We start from the raw sequence: 20,461 nt of genomic DNA on the forward strand, positions 1-20,461 counted from the left end.
TTGTGTATTTAGGACAGCACAAAGCAACAAGACACCTAGCTTAGGTACAAAGTTTCTTGTACAGAACAGAGGCAGCTGCCCCCAGAAAGCCTCTCCAGCCAAATCAGATGTGCAGACAGGCAAAATATTCCAGAATATTCAGAAGAATGCTGAAAGTAGAAAAGGTGATAAAGCCAAGAATCTTATCAACATTACTGCCCAGTGTTGAGCTACAGGTAAATTTCATACTGGAAGGGCTCTGCCTACAGTCACTTATTTCCTTCAAAAGAAAGGCTTTCAGACTTTCAGCACTGCTCTGTGGGCAGTGAATTCTCTGCACTGCAGCATCAACAGTGTAACAGCACAAGGAGGGATAAACAGTCCTTCGACAGTTGGCTGGTTTGTAAAAACATTAATACAGGAAATTGTTCTAAATGCCTCATTCAGAACTTGTTCTGAGCTATGTTTAAACTGGTACAGCACACACAATTAAACCATTGACTGCCAGATGCTGGTTAAATACATGCTACAATGGAAATGAAGCAACAAAAGACAAATTAAAAAATCAAAAATAATTCCATTACTCATCACACAAGTTTCTGATTTGTTTTCTGTTAGCAATTCTTACAGAACATGTACATGAAGATCTTGTACATCAATGAACCTTGAGACATAACCAAAGAGAAATGTGAGCAATAAAAACTGTAAATGAAATGAACGCATAGAAGTCAAACTTCTATTCCTATGTGCAAGGGAGCATTTGAAAATTAATGGTAAGGAAATGGATTAGTACAAATCTGCATCTACACATAAGCACAACCTAGAAAACTCAGATTTTTCTAATTGCAGATGAAATAAAATGACTGAAATGTTTTTGTTGTAACTCAAACCATTACTGGCAACAGTGTATTTAGAAAAAGTATCAGTCCCTGAGCCAGCAGGTAAGAACTAGAAGATATTTCTCTCTATATATATATACTTAAAAATAAAAATTTAAAAATTACTTATGCTTCCAGCCATAAATTCATAAGAGTAACAAAATTGCAGCAATCAATGATGGGAAGAGGGAAAATTCAGCCATAGAGAGACAAACTTCTTTCATTTTGCCACTTGAATTGCTGACAGGCACTTGGGACCAGTTTACAGGTACAATTCACCCTTGATCCTCCAGTTTTCCAGTTGAGCCTAGAAAAGGTGCTGCTTCTAACAGGGTTTCCAGAAATTTGATATAAGAAAGAAGTTTTTTACAATGAGGGTGGTGAGACCCTTACCCAGGTTTCCCAGGGAAGCTGTGGCTGCCCCATCCCTGGAAGTGTCCAAGGCCAGGTTGGACGGGGTTTGGAGCAACCTGGGCTAGTGGAAGGTGTCCCTGCCCGTGGCAGGGGAGCTGGAACAACATAATCTTCAAGGTCCCACCCCCCCCGAACCATTCTGTGATTCCATGAAATACATACAATGCACAGAATAGCAGTTCATAGTAAGAAACTATTAACAATTAGGTTATTTGTGTGTCTGTGCACGAAGGACAGGAAACTTTAAGTGTGTCCAGCGATGAAGAAACAAGACAAATGAGTACCTGTGAGCAAAACTGGACAAAAGAGAGCTGATTGTTTCTGTTTGTCTCATCTTTCCTTTAGCTAGAGTAGAATCAAAAAGGAAAATGAGGCACAGTTACCTTTGCACTCTGCAAAGAAAGAGCATTGCTGGGCTACAGAGTACATGGGCTTGGTGCCAGGCTGTGAAATAAAGGACAATGTGGCCACGCCAGAATCCAAGGCCTGACGTTTCTTACCATGGTGGAAATGACAAATTGCTACAAAAACCAAAGGCACATAAAAAGAAAAGTCCTGTGAAGTGCTACCAGATGATATTTCCTTGCTCGACGAGCTCATGTCACTTCTCTGAAAAAGAATGAGTTCCTACGGAGATTGAAATGCCAATATTGCAGAAAAGCACTGTCCTTGGGGCAAAATCAACCTTTTCCTAGATTCCAAACAGTTTAAATATTAACACAAGGGAAAATTTTAGGTACACAAACGTATTGGTTGTTGGAAACTTGAGAAGGCTGCTCAGTGTGTCCAGCTCCTTCAGATAATTTTGTCTTCCCCACTGTGTCCAGGTGTAACTGGCTCAAGTGCAAATGGCATCTGGAATGAATGCTCCAGGTCTCTGTAATGCAAAGATACTGAGATATCAGTGATACAGGAATTATAACAAACGACACATTTACTTTAAAGAGGGAATTGAGTTTCTGTGGAAAAGAGTGCATAACAGTAAAGGTGAGGCCAGAAAATGGTGGCCACCCACCTCTCTCAGGGTTTTGAGAAGACTGTGGCACCAGACTGAAAACCACTCATTTTTTCAAGTTACATTCAGATGACCAGGTGTTTTTAGCAAGGGCAATGTGTACAGATGAGCAAACAACAGCTGTAATGTTCCAAAGCAATACAGAACTTTTACATTTAACAAGTCTGGAGCAAAAAGATACACAGGTCCTGGACACCACATTTGGCTGTTTTATTAGGGACCTAATAAATTTGAGAGCATGAAGGCAGGAGCCCACAGTTGGTGGTTTGGTACATAGGAAAACTCGCTTTACACATCCTCTGGTCTTGCCTCTACCTGAGTTTACATAAACCAGTTTCTTCTTTACTGAGACACTGAACTGTGTTTCATGCTCTCGTGACAATCTCAGAGAAGTTGCAGCAATGTTTCTCATTTAACCTGGCTTTCTAGCTAGGCACTTCACAATCCCAGTCATGATGAAGCCACAAAACCCTTTGGGTTGACAGTCTGTGGAGAGCAGAAGGAATAGTAGAGAAGCTCCAACACAAATGCTGTCAAGAGCACCTCCTTGCCAGCTGGTGCCAGCTAAGCAGCCAGGCACAAAACCACTGCTGTTTCCTCATGCTTATTTCAGATTCTCGTCTCTGCCTCTGTTCCTGGCTGTTCTGTGTGTTTTGCCCTGTGAAGGCAGCTAAAATTCCAATAATTCTTCATTCAGCTCTCTTGGCTTGGCCAGTGCAATTTTGGGGTTAGTGCTTCAGCTGACAGTGAAGGTAGAGCAACAATCTTGTTCTAAATGGCCATGTGTAAAGTGATAGGGCTCATTTTTGGGGGCTGGGTCTCCCTCAAAGCAGAGCCCAGCCCTTGGGAGGACAGAACAGCCACAGTATGTGCAGAGGAACTGAGGGTTCCAGGACACAGAGTGTTACATGTCAGACTTAATAGCCCTGGTTACTTGGAAATAGATTAAGTCTTCAGTGCTCAGGACAGACTGGATTTGAACCTTCCTTAAAGAAAGGAGAGGCATTTGGAGAAAGCCAAACAACACTTTTTCCCTTATTGTCTCAGTCAGCAGTGAGGAAAAGGAGTGGCTAAGGCAGGGCAATCCTCACACTTCCTATCCTGGTACATGCAAGGGGGCCCTGACAGGGTGAGGTTGCCATCAACTTTTGAACTCCACATTTGCAAACACTCTCATAATTTACCAGTTCCCAGCTGCTTCTGCATTAATCTGAAGTGAACTGAGTTACCTGCAGGGACTAGAAGTGTATAGACAAGGCCTAAAGCCATGGTCCAGTGTGCCCTGCATTCCTGGATGCCATGCCCTGCTACCTTATGGTGCAGGGAGACCACACTCACCTGGTACTTATTGTTTTGGTGCTGAATCAGCAATTGGTTTCTGCACTCCAAAGGCAGTGATAAAAATATTCACAACTACTATAATGAATACTAGTCCAGTTGCAAGGTTGTTGAGGAAATCCAGCTTTCCATGTTTTGCAGGGTTGTTAAGGTCATATTTTACTTCAAAGAGAGAGGAGAAAAAAAAAAGTTTAGTGAGATGAATATTTCAAAATCCAGAATAAAAGTCTTCATACTGATGTAGTTCAAGGATTTCTCTTATGCTGAGCTATTTGCATCAGTCATATTTAAAAGGGAAGTCAGATATTCTGCAGTGTCAGTAAAAATGCTAAGGGGAAGGTCTGTAACCACGAGGAGCCTATTAACTTCCAGTAATTAGCATCTAATCTCCGTGGAGGCACACAGGAAGTAATGGATGCACTAACATTACTAGGAATCTTCTGAACTCTTGATCTTTTGAAGCCTAGCTTTGTTGCAGATTTAAGCATTTAAAAATTATTTCAGTCTTGAATATATGAAGTTTTGAAGCCCTGACAGGATGAAGCTAAATTTCCCACCATTAAAATGCTACAGATCTCTTTACCACTGCTGGATTTTTTTCTGTGCTGGTGCCCTTCCCCAGCTTGTACTCCCTTGTACTCCCTGCTTTTGCCCTGGCTCTGTTTTTAGAAAGCAAGGGCTCTCTATCTGTTAAACAGAGGGAGATATTGGAGCAGTGTAGCTGCAGCCCTTCCTACAGAGAGCATCAGCTGTGTAAACATTTTCCTTTGTTTCTTGCAGTTGATTTTTGCTTGAACTTCTAATGGGAGTGAGGGAGGATCACACAAGGGAGATAGCATTAATTTAGTGTAAATTTTGATTCCAGGCCTTGTCAAAACATACAAATTGGTTACACTGGGCTGATAATAGGCTTGGTACAGGACAGTGAGAAGTCTGGGGTGCTTGCCTGATGTCTTAGAATCATTAAGGCTGGAAAAGACCTCCAAGATCATCAAGTCCAAACTTTGCCCAAACAGCAAACGGCCACTAAAACATCATGTGAATACCCAAGATTTTCCAGTGCCACTGTTCCCTCGCAGTAAGGGCTCTGCAGCTCAGACCCTCAGCTACATTTCTTTGATGCTGGTAGAATGAGTGAAGAGGAATCCTGGAACAAGTTTTGAGAATGGTTTTTGCATAGGTCACTGGAGCTTGTGTCTGCAAGAGAAAGTTTATACCTGACAAGTTTTTGCAGCAACATAAATAAAACTTAGAGCTCCTTCTGACAGGCACATACACAGATGTGCAGCTTATATGGCTCTACTGCACGAGATCAACTTTGTTATTTGTGTGACTCAATGACCCTGCCAACACTGCAGAGCTAAACCACAGCCTCCCTTGCTTGTGGCAGCAGTTGAGTGGTGGCAAACGCACTCATGATGCTGAAATACTAAAAGCCAGGTTCATCTGGTGTCCCTAGTTTGGAAGTCTAATGCTTGGTCTGGTTTCAAGGAATTCTGGGCACCTGTTCAAGTCCTGTTTGCTAAAGCAGTGTAGTCAAACATCACAGGCCAGGCAAAGCAGTGAAGGACAGTGTGGGGGAACTGTCTGAGAAGCTCCTGCGCACCTGTGTAGGCATGAAATAATTTAGTCTCAGCAGTACCTCAACCTTAAAGTGAGTTTACAGGTCTGCAAAGCATCTGGAGGTACGTGGATGTTTGCATCCCACCAGGACCTCGAAGGACTCTAGTAACTGCCATGTGAATGAAGCAGAATAAATGAAATGGAAAAATTAATTCTGAAATGTGGAAAAAAAGGCATTTCAGATGGTTGGTTTAAAAAGGAGAGGTAATAATGGCCTAACCTGTCATGCAAGTTAAAAGAAATCATGCTGAAAGGCAAGCTGACACTTTCAGAGCTGTCCCTTTGTCCAAAGGAGGGTCAGAGAAGACAAGTAATGCTTGTTAGTTTAGGAAGAGCTCTAAATTTTGAAGCAGAATTGCAGTAATCCTATCTTCGTAATTACAGTGCTTAAGATGAGGGTTTTTGTGAAAATGTTCTTAAGAACAGTTATTCTTTAAGTATTTTATTATAGTGGGATTAGATTACTATGATTTCATGCTACTGAAACTATTTCAAGACATTCTTTGCTTTTCTTCCAAAAAGTTAAGATCACCAAATCACTTTCAAGGACAAGTTTGCTGAACATTTCTCACATTGTTTTTGTAAAAGGCTCTTTTGAAGGAGGAAAAGCTTTTAATTCCCAGTAGAAACTGTGAGAACTAGCAGCTCCCAGGATAAAACCTGTCTCAAGGAAAGAAACTGGATGGTGGCACAGACTTTTGTTTGGAGATGGTAGAGGCAGAATTTCGTGGCTGGGCAGAAAGGCAAACTGTTCCTGTAGGCCAAAACTCCCAAATATACATTGGGAAAAGCAAGTTCTCACTCTGATGCCTGTATCTTTGTACCTTCATGTCCTATTTCCTCTCTTCCTATCTTCTTCCTATCCTTTGACCTCAGCAGGACAGCACTGTTCCAAGAGGGCTTTGCCACTCTCAATGTGACAAAGATAAAACTGACAGCATTTAAGCCATTTTGGCAATGTCTTGCAGGAACAAGCACTAAAAAGCAATAGCTCAGCACATACTGAGAAATTGTTGCCCAACAAAAAGAGAGGGAACTTGTTTACAGCCTCAAAGCCCGCTGAAAGAACCACCAGGGAGATGCCTTGAGGAACATCCACGTATTTTGCTAATTTTTCCATGACTCTCTTCCCACCTCTCCCAGTATCAACAGGTTGTTTTTTTCCAGTCCCTTTCTGGAATCTCCTCTGAGCCAAGACCTGGATTTTGCTCTTGCACCAACCCTACCAAATGCAGAGACAGCTGTATTCTGTCTCTTTTGTAAGAAAGAAAAAGCTACATCAGCTACTTATCAATATTACAAGACTCATATCCTGGATCCCCAGGAACTTTCTCCTTTAACAGAACCTTGTTTTTTCAGCTGTGATTAAAAAAGTAGAACACTGAAGGACTGACAGGGATGCCAAAGGTGGCACCCATGTGTGATCTCTGGCATTTCATTTACATTGGGCTTATTGTACTCGTTAAGGTAAAGAGCAAGATTTGAAAAAGGTTATGAGAAGAAATGATCACATAACACCAGCAGAAGGGATCCACAGCTGTTTCCTTCCAGAGGAGATGTCATTTATTTCAGTGAACAGTGTGGTTCAACATTTCCTCTGATTTCCATAGGAATCTTTGCCTGACTCTCCAAAGGGCTTTGGGTGCTGCTCATTCACGTCACAGGTTTTCAGCAACTCTGCAAAGTGCTACTGGATTCTTTTTGCATTTGGCATCACAAGAGCACAGGGGAAAATACCACAGTAGGTTAAGACAGCAAGGAAAGGTACTGAAGGCTTGTTTAAGGTCAAACCAGAAAACCCAGTTTTCCAGAATAGTGCTGTGTCTCCACTCTTGGTGGAGTTTCAGCTGGTTTTTTTTGGGTAATGCATGATCACTCAGCAATGACATTGTTTTTTGAAATAAGTCTGTTTCTACAGCTACTTAAATCAATATTCTGCCTGACAGAATATGGCAGAGGGTACAGGACATAAGTGTGCTACTGATTTGGCAATACTAACTAATTTTTAGTGATAAATACTGTGTCTTGTGCCTCACAGTGTTGTACCTGTTAATATTGAATGCCTATTTTTGAGAACAGCAAAACCACTGCATTGAACTTCTAGGAATGTGAAGGTCTGTAATTCAACAAGACAGAAAGGGGAGAAGGGGAAGGCAGGGAGCAGGGAACTAATTCTACAGCTGCCTCATTCAATGTGCCCAAAGCACACATTTAACACAACTCCTATTTGAACTCATCCTCTCGAATGAGTGATTTCCAGCATATGCTAATGGCATCACATCACAATTCTCAGGCAGAAAGTAAAAAGGGTTTCCCAAGCAAGTTCCAGGATTATACTCACACTGTATTTTGATGTCAGGTGTCATTTCAAATTTTGGACTGAAGTCACTATGACTTCATGTGGATAACAGATGAGATACGCTCTTCGGGTGAAACGCTGCTCCAAGTAATCTATTTTTCTTTTTAATTTTAATTTCAGTTTAACATGGATTTGAAAATTAACAACAACGAGTATATTTCTACCAGTCCCCACTTAGAGATTTGGGATCTCTAGCTGGGGAATGGTAGATGCAGTTTGGTTGCAGAAACACGGCCAAGCTGAAGACAACGTGCCACACCAACACGAAAACGGGCATTTTGACTTTCACTTCTCTGTCAGAGTTCCATATTCACAGTAAATTTTTTTTGATAAGACTGATATGGAAGAAACATATTTCAGTCATAAGATTAAGTAACAGGTCTTGCTGGAAACAGTATTATGAAACTGGGCAGGCTGCATGATCCTATCTGGCCTACTGATGTTTCTTTTATGATATTTCATCATTTTCCTTCCTCCTCAGGCTTTCTGCTGAAAAAAACATTCATATTCTGGGAAATAAGAACATTGATAAAAATAGAAGATTCCACATAAATCTGCCCTTCCTGCCTTTGTTGCGCTATTTCTAGGGTTTCAAGAGAAAATCAATATTTTTGGATATTTAAGAAAATTTCTTCACTTGAAAGAGTTGTCAAGCATTTGAACAGGCTGCTCAGGGAAGTGGTTGAGTCACCACCCCCGGAGATAACTAAAAGATGTGTAGTTGTGGTGTTCATGCACATGGATTAAGGGTGAACATGGCAGGGCAGAGTTAACTTCTGGACTCAGTGTTCTTAGGGGCCTTTTCCAACCTAAATGATTCTATGATTCTAACTTTGATCAGTTCTGAGGTAAAGACTTCCAAACACAACAGCTTTTTAAAGTAAATGGTGTGTCTACACACCATCTCATAGGCTGCGCCCTGTAAGAAAAACACACCAATGGCTCTTGCCATGGCCACCTACCAAGGAATATCAGGAGCACTCCCACCATAATTTGCAGTGTGAGTGACAGACTGATGAGAACGATGAGGGGGATGTAGAAGTTGAAAGAAGGTCCTTGCTCCATCACAGCTTTCAGCTGGGACGCGTTGGCCATGAGCAGGGCAATGTCCAACATGCTCTCAGCCGCGCTCTTCTTGTTGGCGTAGTGGTTGATGTTGAGGGGCCCGTTCCTTTGGAAGAACTGCAACCTTCTGTGCTGAAATTGGGAGAGAAGAATGATTATTCACATCTCTCTTAACTGGTGGTGAGTGAGAGATCCCTCGGCCCATCCACTGATTTCTGTGACCATGTGGACAGTTGTTACCACCGTCCTCCCAGCTGAGAGGAGAGCAGGAAACAGGGTCTGCCTGTACTGCCCTTTGGCAGGGACACGTTTTCCAGCTTGCCTATAGGATCAGTCTAAACAGTGGGAAAAGGAAAGATCGGAAAAGCTGAAAAGTTTGCCCTGACAAAAAGTTGGGAGGGAAAAAACACTGTAATACAACCCAGCAAACAACAGATTGTTGGGACTAATTTACTCCTGAAGGCACACTTAAAAATACAGATTTATTAAATTCACTTTCTCTCATCACACATCTAAAAAGTTCCTTCATTACTCACAAGTCTTATTTTGAGGACTGATGTGGAAGTTGGCCACTGTGTGAGCTTTGCTAGCCCTCTTTTTCCTGCTGCTTCTTCCTCCTCCGTGCCACCATCCAGGGCCATCCACATACAGATGTTTTTCCACTTTACTATCATATGATCCATGGTTGCCAAGAACTGCCCAGCTACAAGGGAATCTTTTTCTTTTTCCATTTTCACATCAGATGGTTTTGGTATTTTGGTCTTTTTTGGTTTTTTTTGTTTTGTTTTGTTGTTTATTTGTTTTGGGGTTTTGTTTAAGTTGCTCTGCAAGCAAACAGGAAAATAAAAACCAACTGCAGGGCAAACCCAGGGCTAGTTAACCAGCGGGATAAATAAATGTTTCCTGATGATGGCTCATGGGACTCAACTTGAAATTTGACAGTTTGTCTCCCAGAGGTGCCTATTTCTCCATGGATTAGATGCATTTTAGGGTGACTAGGTTAGACTTAGCTGCCTGACTCCATGGGGGAGGAAGAGGAGCTGATTCTCGATCCTGCAATCTCTGGATAGGGCAGGAACTTCATTCTCTCTGCTCTTACTTCGAGATTTCATTTTCAAAAATAATAGACAAATATATGAAGAGTAAGCTCATTCTAGCTGACTTCTTCAAACCTGCTTCTTAGAGACCTTTTTACTGGCCAAATGTGTTCCCGCTTGCCAGAAAATCCTGTGAGGGAAGTCTGGCTTTGAAGGTTAGTTCAAATGTAGAAGACGCCCTCTAATTACTCTTCCCAGCAGCACTAAAAATGATCACATTTCCAACTCCAAAGCCAGGCTTGCCACAGTCCAGACCTAAAAGCCTCCTTTTAAATAGGGCAAATATTGATGCACATATTGCCAGTTTTTCCAGGGCATTTAAACACCAAACTTGACCTATTTTCACCAGACATGCTGTAATTCACCATAAGCCTAAATATTTGACTGAGTGTAAATCGACATGGGGCAGCAGCAAATGTTTTTTCTGAAAAGGGAAGCAGTCATGTAATCGCAGCTCCACGCAGAGGCTTCTTCACTGAGACCAAGTTCCTGGGAAGAAAATGGCTCTGAGACCGATACTAGCTTCAGTCAGGAAGAACTCAATAATCCTTTGGTTTTGTCTAAATCCCACAATCCAAAAATGCAATTTGGCTAGGGAATCTGTCCCACATTTTCCACCCTTTTTTCTCCTCCAGAAGAGCCTCCTATTTACACCACCCTGCTCCATTATACCAGCACAGCATTTGGATGCTTCAGAAAAAATACCATAATTCCTGCATATCGTCCACCAGAAGCACTAAACCAGGTGCAGATGTTCAAGTTTCCCTTGGGGAAAGAAAGCAGCATTGAATATATGCTGGCAGGACTCAACAGAAAAATCCAGACTAACGTTTTTCGTTAGTTCATCATTTTCCTGTTCATCATGCAGGAAAAAGCCAAACACATACATTTAGCTCTTAGCTACCTGATGCAGCAGAGTAAGAGGGGATAAGGAATTATGTGTGTAACATCAGAATTCCAGTACTGGGCAGGGATTATAAAAAACTGTTCTCAGTACACTACAGAATTAATTTCTATTTTGTCACAAGTTCATAATAGAGGAGAATTTTCCTGTGTCTAGGAAGTAATTAACTCCTTCTTGTCAAAAATACTGACTTTGAAATCTCTATTGGGTCTGCAAGGCTGCAGTGTGTCACAGGCACAAACTACCAGGGAATATGTGAATCAGCTCTTAATCCTGATGGAAGGGGACTGCAGTGAAAACATGATGACTGGTTTCTTTGTTTTCCCCCCATGTAGGAATGTGAACATGTTTCACATGTTTTATCCATACAAGAGAGTAAATAGTCTGGGTGACATCTCCCTTTCAGTCACATCTGTGACTCCATGATGTAAGGCAGTTTCTACATAAACAACAGAACACGGTATTTTCTTTTCCCTGAGGAAATGTACTGCTGCACTTTCAGGACCTTGCTGTTTGCTAATTTTCCATATGGTGGAAACAGCAGGCTCTGGTGTTTGAACTGCAAAGGTCTGAGCCGCTTCTGGGCTCCAACAAATGGAGACTTTTCAAGGTAGGGAGCTGCTAAAGCAAACTAAGGAAAAATCTTCTTATTCCTGGAATGACAACTCAGCTATTAACTGTGTTTAGAATCTAAAAGCTGGCATTTTACTCAGTTAAGAGGCTTTCAGCTACCATTCCTGAAAGCTGACCAGTTCAACATCAGAACCAGGCATATGCAGAAGTGAAATGTCAGAGCTTTTTCTCGGCCTGTCATCTTGCCTTCAGCAGGAAAAAGGACCAGTAATCAGGAAAGCCCCAGAAACAGTCACTTCCCTTCTCCTGACAGAGGAATGGGACCTCCTGACTCATGCTGGAAAACCATAAAACAAAATAAACAAAAAAGCAAATTAGCCTTGCCTTCTGGGAACAAGCTGAAGTGATGCAGTACTACAGTACTGCCAGTACTACAGAGGTAGTTTTTAAGATCAGACTACGTGTTCCACAGCAATATATAGACAGGCAATGAAAGAAGAGCTGTTGCCTTAACCTCAGGATAATGACAGTTGTGCACAACAGAAATTACATGGGAACTTTGTGATGTGGCTTTATGGCTTCAGTGAGATTCTAAGCATGTAGCAGCACGTGCAGCCCTCAGCACCAAACAACACCTACTGATCACCTGCAGGGAAAGTGGAATGTCTGGAGATTTTCTAGGATGCAGGTAAAGCGAGGCTTTTCCCGCAGGTGCCCCTTGGCAAAGAGCAGTATGTATTCCACGTGACCTGCTTCAGTCTCAGTGTAATCAAAATACCTCATTACACACATTCAGTGTTCAAATTACCCGGTGCAGACAAGCTGAGCCCTTCGGTTGGTGTCTCCAAAGGAATCTGAGCAAAAACAGAGCCAGAGTGCAGCCGAGCCACGTGCAGCTGGAACTGCCTTCCCTGCAGTCCCAGCCTGCCCTCAGGTCCCCTGTGCCACCAAGCTTCACCTCTGAGCACAACCACCCCACCAGTGCTGGTCTGTGCACGGCTCCACAAAGGAGAGCAGGGAAAAGCTTCCCTCTCTTGCTCTATCTGTGACTGGAAGAATCCTATGGAAGAGCTTATTTTCCCAGTGGCACAGTGCTGTCCCCACAGACAGTACCTCTCTGGGCCTGTTTGCTTGTCCAGAGCACTGCACTCTGCAAGGATAAAGCTACAATACTGCATCAGAAACTGGCACTTTTCTGGCTCTGTAGGACCAAATCTTCTCCTCCAAGACTGCATGGCACTGGGTTTACAGTCTCACTGTGTTGGCACAGACTCTGCCACTGCTTTGCTTCACTCCCCATTTCAATGGTCCACCCAGAAGAACTGAGTCCCTTCAAAATACAGAAGGGATTTAACTGTTACATTTTTAAAAAAATAAATAAAAGTGGCTCTGAGGCAAATGTCCTCAGGTGCTGAGTTTCATGAATCAGGGCTGTGACCCACCTGGTGACTCAACAGGAAGGAAACAGCACTGAAAATGGAAACATTTGAAAACAAATAATAAAGTATCTTTGCTAAATACAGTAACTGTTATAGTAAGGATTACAGCATTAAATCCTTGCTTGTGACAAAATTTATGCAGTCGTTTGTTCAACAGTCTCTATCAAACACTAGTGACTGTTGAAGGGGTCAAACCCACATGCTGAAAGTCTGACCAAAAAAAAAAAAAAGAAAGGAAAGCCCAAAAGTTATTTGTTTTTCTTGTCCAGCTTCCCAAAATGTGCCTCTCAATCTGTCCAGAGAAGACAAGGTGGGGTTTTGGATCTGCCAGTCTTCTGTAATCCACAGAGAAAAAAAATGGAGAAAATGACATTTATTTTGCATTTGTATTTAGAACTTATGTTTGGTTCTGTCTCTCTGCCCTATGAATGCAGAAGGAAAGAAAGCATTTGGATTTTGCATACAAGGTTTTAGGATTCACTCCCTCTTTTCTGGTATATTCCTAGGTACTTCAGTCAGCTTCTCCCACCACATATGAGACCCCTTAAAGAGATTGTTTTAAGAAAAATCTAAAAAAACCCAACCCCAAAACAAAAATTAAAGCCTCACAAAAACTGTAAAAGGCAAATATTGCTTGAACCAATAGGACCTTGAAATCGCCAATTCAAGAGTCAGATCTGTTATGGACACTGAATGCCCTGTTCCTGTTCAGAAGTCAACACACATTTGCAGTAGCACAAGACTGGTTCCTGTTTTCTTCTTAAATCCCACCAGCAAAGCAGTGTTTTGCAGTTAGCAAGGTGAAGAATGAATACTTAGAACCAAAATCTGCAAAGTACAAGCCAGAAATACAACCTGGGTTGCTTTAATTTTAATTTGCAATTTGTGATTGCAGCTACTTAAGATCAGCTGTGGCTGCAGGACCCAGAGCTCAACACATTTTGCATGTCAGGCCCAGAGTCTCATGTCTGGGTTCTGAAAACACACAAATACTTTTTTTAATATTGCTTCAGTATTAGCACTCATCACTTCCATGGTATTCTAACTTTCAACCATTATGCAGCAGAATGTCTTTATTAAATACAGGAGAGCCACATTTTTGTATGGGATAATTGGAGAAATATTGCTGATTGTTAATTTTATATTCCAAACAAGGTTTCCAATAACTTTGCTTCTAATTAATAACACCTTCCTGAAGCTGTCAGAAAGTTCTCTGCCTTCAGTTACATTTAGTCTTGAATACAGTTTATATTTACTCTGGAATAGTCTTCACTGTCTTTGGCCTGCTCTAACCCTTCATGCCCTCTAATCCTTCCTCTTTTGGGTTAGTGATTACTGCAATTTTATGGGAAAACAGCCTCCATTCCAACTGAGGCTGGACCAGCATGACCTCTGGGTTTGTAATGCCATGGAGCAAGCTTTCTGAAAACCTTATGTTCAGGGACAAATCTGAATTTTAAAACAATGGAAACTTGCTATGTAATCGTGAGCAGCAGAGCTAAAGCAGAGCCATTCTGATGTGTTTTGCAATAGCCTTCCCAATCAGAACTGTTAAAAAGATGCTAAATTTTCTCTTTGTTTGTTTAAAAAGCAATTTGCTAAGGTTTTGAAGTATTCATCTTTAAGAGAAATACCACATGGCAAATTTTTCCAGATCTTTGAGGTGAAATTTCATGTTCGGAAAAAATTCCAGTTAAATCAAAAAAGAGAAGGATCAGACATAAAAGGAATAATGCAGGACTAAAACAGAGCACAATTTCAGAACTTTTATTTTTTCTAAGATCAACCCTAAAGTTACAAAACTGCACTAGTAACTTTATACTAATATTTAATAATCCTCATAGATGTGGAATTTCTGTCCACATCTCCATCACCTACACACTGAAATTGGAAAGGGCCATATGTGGCCACACTGAAGTCAGACTTCCCCTCCATCTCAGAGATCTTGCTGATCTATGAAAAACAGGGAAGATATTCTAAAAAGAAAAAAAATACTCTCCACCAAAAGTAATTTAAGCCATATCAGTCAAGTAATGGATGATTAGGTCCTTTGTACACCTCCTCAGAAGATATTTCATGTTTTTTTCCCCTCAGTAAAACATTAGATCACTTGTTCAGCTTAGCACTGACTCAGAGAGAAAAAAACCTACCTCTGGCTCTGGACTGAATCATCAGTTCCATTTCCTATGCAAATTCCACCTTAAGGAAAGGGGGAAAGATGTCTATCCAAGATGTCAATTCAAGTTTAACACTAACTAGTTCATGAGACTTCTGCAATCACATCTTGGGATGGTGTGGGTGGAGGCAAATAAAAGAAAAAAGGGAAAAACTCAACCTGTGCTCATATATCACAGACATCATGATTTTCTAACACCTTCAAAACCCTGTGCTTAAGAAAAATCACTTCTTAAGCAAACAGAAAATGCAAATATGACTACAGGAAATAAAAAAAAGTGGAAATCATGCTGACTCCTGAGAGCTAAAAAAGTTAATATTAAAAAAAAGAAAAGTACAGTCTGCTGATGTTTTCCTAAAGCTGTACTGGTTCCAGGATCCAGTTAGAATATTTCTCATTAATACTCATTAAATGACTTAAATATAACCAGCACACCTCATGACTAACTTTGTGAAATGAAGGAGTAACTTAAACTTGTTCCCACAGCTATTTTAACGAAGTTTGTTCCTGTAGATTTTTTTCTGCCTTGCATTATTACTGCTCATTCCAGTCATTTGGTCTTACAGTACTATTTCTCACAACTGGGCTGTGGGCTGCCTGTTTTGTGTGGTTAAAACACTATTTGTTTACTCTGGCTACTTAAAAAACAGGCAAACAAAAACTTATCACCAACAGCATCAATATTTGCAGTATATCAAATACCCCAAATTCAGTTTGATATGAGTAATGCTCTAGAACATAATTTCAAGTTCCTACAGGTTGGTTACTTGCAGTATGATGCCAAGAAACTGCCACGTACCAAATTACTTCTGAATTACTATACAGACTTGAATATGTTTTTAGGAATGACATGATTAAAGCTGTTAATTTCTACTATCCAATTCTTGTTCACCTCTTGCATAGCTCTTCTTTAACTCCTGCATCAAGAATGTCCTGTTATCTTGGAAACACTAAACTAGATTTTACAGCACGGTGGATTAGAGTGTTTCAATATGGACCGTGAACAAGGAGAGCAACTAGAGGAAGATGAAAAAACAGTTACAATCTGTATTTGTGTGAACAGATCCTTTGCAGAAGAGGCAGACACTTCTGCCAGCTGTAATTACACACATTAGTCAGTGAGGTGTGCCCAGTCTCAGAAACAAGGAATTTCTTGCTTCTAAAAGCTTGACAGTTGCTAAAACAGTCATCCAAGTTAATGATGGAGTTAAAATCAACCACATCAAACCACTGTGTGACCACTCATTCAGAACTACAGAGGGGTCAACTGGTCTTTTTTCAATAATTCGAGTGCTTTAATTGCTTTGCAGGTAAGATAACTACACCTGCATTTTGTGTCAGCTCTTCTGCAGGAGGAGGCAGTGGTTGGTGGTGAAGATGTACAGGAGAGTCTGTTTTGAGGAGAGGACAAGTGGTGGGGTGGGCAAGGAGCAAACCAGGGTGGCCCATGTTGTGGTGTTTGTGACCATTCCTAAAAGAAGACACACACTTTTGACTCCAAGATTTAGGCACCTGCAGATGGTCTCTCCAGGTTTACTTGGCTGCTGAGCTGGGGTGTTCTTTTGTTTGTGTGAATTGTGAACTTTGGGGTGTTCTTTTGTTTGTGTGAATTGTGAACTTTGGGGTGTTCTTTTGTTTGTGTGAATTGTGAACTTTGGCAGATTTTTTAAGGTATCTCCTATTCATAGACTGTTTTTTGAGAAATCTGTCCCCATCTGTTTTGCCTTGCATGTATTGTGTGTGTGTGAGAAAATGAAAAAAGTTTCTATAAAGTTCTCTGAAGTGCCACTGCATACATTTAAAACAATATAATACCATGTCTCACTGCTTATTCTTTATATGGCACTCACAGAGAACTTGAGTTTTGATGGGAAAGACATAACAAAATAATGATTGCTTGAAACCCAAGATGAAGCAAAACAGGAAAGTTTCAGAAAAATTCTTGGAGCAGACCATACTGAAAAAAAAAACCCTATCACGAGTACTTGTGATGTAATCACGACACTCTGTCACAAAAATGAGAGGGTTGCTGAGAAGTCAGAGGCTTACAGGAAACCACTCCAGGCCAGCAGTTTGACCTGTATATCCCAGCCCTGATTCACTTCAGGTAGGATTTCCAGGATTTATTAAAACCAGATTATTAGTTTTCTTGCTATGATATTCATGACTCCAAGGGGTTGTCAGGGACGGAGGGAGGAAGGGAGGAAGGACAGATGTGCTACACAATGAGCCCAGTCTGTTTGTAACCACAAACTTTTACCAGTGACACGGAAGGCTGTTTAGTACAACGGTTTCTATGTGGCAGAGCCTTAGGTTGGAATAAGAGCTGCCTGTAGAGTTTAGCCCTTTCCAAAACGAGATAAAAGATGCTCTTTTACTAGTCTGGTTTTCCAGATAAGTAGCATGCTCAGCAAACATCCTTCACACATAAACAGAATATGGGATGAATGCTTTCCAGCGAGGATCTCCAGTCATGTTTTGACTACATGGAGTACTAAAGAGTCGGGTATTTCACTTCTTGTTTTTACTTGAATTACTGTATGGAAAATTAAATTAAATAAATACAGGCCCAACCCCTTCAACAACTCCTCCTACTTTTGTAACTGCTTATTGCTGTGTGGATATCCCGGAGTAACTTTCACCATCCTCTCCCGAGTCACTTGGGGGGACAAACCCCTCCGGGTGCGGCCAGATCCGGGCAGATTCCAGGATGTCCAGGGAGGACACCTGGGACCTTGGCGGGGACAGACACCCGGGACCTTGGGGGTTACAGACACCCGGGGGGGACAGACACCTGGGACCTGGGGGGAACAGACACCCCGGATCCTGGGGGGAAAGACACACGGGACCTTGGGGGAACAGACACCTGGGACCTGGGGGGAACAGACACCTGGGACCTGGGGGGAACAGACACCTGGGACCTGGGGGGAACAGGCACCCCGGATCCTGGGGGGAACAGACACCCGGGAGCCTGGGGGGACAGACACCCAGGACCTTGGGGGAACAGACACCCGGGAGTCTGGGGGGGAACAGACACCCGAGAGTCTGGGGAGGACAGACACCCGAGAGTCTGGGGGGGAACAGACACCCGGGAGTCTGGGGGGGAACAGACACCCGGGAGTCTGGGGGGGAACAGACACCCGGGAGTCTGGGGGGGACAGACACCCGGGGAGGACAGACACCCGGGACCTGGGGGGAATAGGCACCCCGGATGCTGGGGGGGACAGACACCCGGGACCTTGGGGGGACAGACACCCGGGAGCCTGGGGGGACAGACACCCGGGAGCCTGGGGGGACAGACACCCGGGACCTCGGGCTGGTAGGTGTCGGAGCGGTGGCTCTGCCTGCCAGGGCCGGCGGGCACGTTCCGCTCAGCCCTGCCTTGGCAGGTGGGCCCCGAGCAGCGGCCTCTCCACACAAACAGCGCCGAATCCACGGCAGACACGGCAAAACACAGTAACAACCGAGAAGCACCGGTGGATCACGGGGTCTCCCCTCCCGCCCGCCCCGCGGGACTCCCGCAGCCTCGGGGCGGGTACGGCCGCGGGTCCCCCCGCGCTCGGCCCCGTTCCCGGCCCTCACCCTCTCGGCAGCCGCCGGCTCCGCGCCCTCCGCCTGCCCATTCAGCTCGTGGGTCTCGCTGCCCGAGTCCATCGCGGGTCCCTCCTGCCCGGGCGGGCCCGGCCAAGGGGAGAAAGTTTCCAGGGAGGCAGCGGCTCCCGGAGCCGGACTGGTCTCCCCGCACACCGCCCGGGGAGGATCCCGCTGGAGGGGCCGCCTCCTCTCCCTCAATCCCTCCCCTCCCTTCCTCTCTTCTCCCTCCCTCTCTCGCCGCCGGCGGGGTTTCCGAGCAGGAGGAGCCGGGCCAGCGCCCAGGGGCCCCGTGGGTGAAGATTCTGCATCCGCACCTTGAAGGTTCTACATCCTCGGGCCCCGCACGGTGAGCAGGGCTGAAGGTTCTACATCCCCGGGCCCCGCACGGTGAGCAGGGCTGAAGGTTCTGCGTTCTCGGGCCCCACACCGTGAGCAGGGCTGAAGGTTCTGCGTTCTCGGGCCCCACACCGTGAGCAGGGCTGAAGGTTCTGCGTTCTCGGGCCCCACACCGTGAGCAGGGCTGAAGGTTCTACATCCTCGGGCCCCACACCGTGAGCAGGGCTGAAGGTTCTGCGTCCCCGGGCCCCGCATGGTCACCGGCGATGAAGCCCAACCGGGCCGGGGTTGAGCCCCAGTTTCCAGTGTTGGCCGTGCGTAGTGTTGTGGTCTATTGGTGATCGGTAATTTTTTTTTAAAAAGGGAAAGTGGGATAGGTCTCTTGTCCTTAGGTGAATATCTCTCTACTGCATCACGGAACTGCCTTTTTTTGTATCTCCTCCCAAATCCCAAGCACTTCATGTAAGCACAAAGAGCAAGCACCAGACAGGAAATTATGACAGACATCATAAGAAAACAACTAAATGCATAGCTCAGGTGAGAATGTAAAGACAAAAGTCGGTTTCTTTCCTGAAGCTCACACCTAAGAAGCCATGAACTAAGAAGATATCAGATACTAACAGCTAGTTAATGGTAAGTGATCTCTGTCCTGATGAATTGGAAGGCTGGGGTTTGATTTTAAGAGAACTTCCATCAGTGTTTTAGGGTTTCAGTTTCACTACTTTATTTTTTTCTTCTCATTGTCCTATATGTTTTTTCTCCCTAGGCTTATTTTCCCACCTGTACTGCGGCAAAAGATGCATATAAAAACAATTAACATACATGTTTGATGGTGATGGGACATCAGAGGAACACTTGCATGCCTAGAAACAACTGGCAATGAGAGCAGTAAGCGTGAAGTATGAAACAGCACAAAATAATTCAAATTACAGTTTAAAATGTTACTGTTATGCACAAACCCTCCACCACTTAAACTTTACAGTGTTCAGAGTAGAAAATAAACATAACAAAAAAAAATTTGGTTTATATGGGCGTAGGTAACTTCTTTTAAAGCCTGAACTGCTCATCTGCCCTGAAAATGTTCCTGAGTAGCTGTTCAAACAAGCCACTTCCTATGTGTGGTGTCCAAAGTGTATTCCTTCAAAATCCACTGTTAGGAATCACTTTTCTCACTCTCTAAAGAGGACTAAAGGATATTCTATTTACAGAATGCAAACAAACACATAGAATATAAATAAACATGCAGAATGTAAGGATATCTAAATATAATTTGAATTTTTTGAGTCGATATTAAAAAAATGAAAATTCAGGCTTGAGGACTGTGACACATCAAATAAATATCTCTCCTGTATACCATATCCCTGCAGCTTTTCCCTTGCAGCAGCAGAACTCACCTTTCTGACATCCAGTAACTACTTAGCAGGTAGGAGAGTGGAATTGTGACAACCACCTTAAAATTTTATGTGTCTCTGTTTAGTCCTTTGGAGTTTCTCCAGTGGGGTTTAATGGAAATTTATATTCACCTTGACATTAAACTACACTGACTTCTCGTAGCTGATTTCTGTTGAGGAGTTCACAGTGGTTTTTTGCTAAAGCAGACTTAATTGGTGACTGAATCCATTTTTGGATTTGCAGAAGCATATGGACAACCAGATGTGGCAAAGTACAAAT

General features: G+C 43.1%; 1 protein-coding gene across 2 annotated transcripts; it reads right to left on the reverse strand.

The window, feature by feature from the left end:
• Window positions 1–536: 536 nt before the first annotated feature.
• On the reverse strand, window positions 537–18,644 carry NINJ1 (ninjurin 1). 2 transcript variants are annotated; one of them, XM_032699483.1, is made up of 4 exons: window positions 18,443–18,644; window positions 8,569–8,803; window positions 3,625–3,786; window positions 537–2,148 (listed from the first exon to the last, which is right to left on the reverse strand). In XM_032699483.1, exons 1-3 carry the CDS (start codon window positions 18,512–18,514, stop codon window positions 3,632–3,634), a joined length of 462 nt encoding a protein of 153 aa, XP_032555374.1. In that variant the 5' UTR covers window positions 18,515–18,644; the 3' UTR covers window positions 537–2,148; window positions 3,625–3,631. The 2 variants fall into 2 exon arrangements, with proteins under 2 accessions (XP_032555374.1, XP_032555375.1); XM_032699484.1 differs by having other exon boundaries at window positions 8,569–8,798; window positions 18,443–18,593.
• Window positions 18,645–20,461: the final 1,817 nt, after the last annotated feature.

Source organism: Chiroxiphia lanceolata, chromosome 11, assembly GCF_009829145.1.
Source record: "Chiroxiphia lanceolata isolate bChiLan1 chromosome 11, bChiLan1.pri, whole genome shotgun sequence".
NCBI lineage: Eukaryota > Metazoa > Chordata > Aves > Passeriformes > Pipridae > Chiroxiphia > Chiroxiphia lanceolata.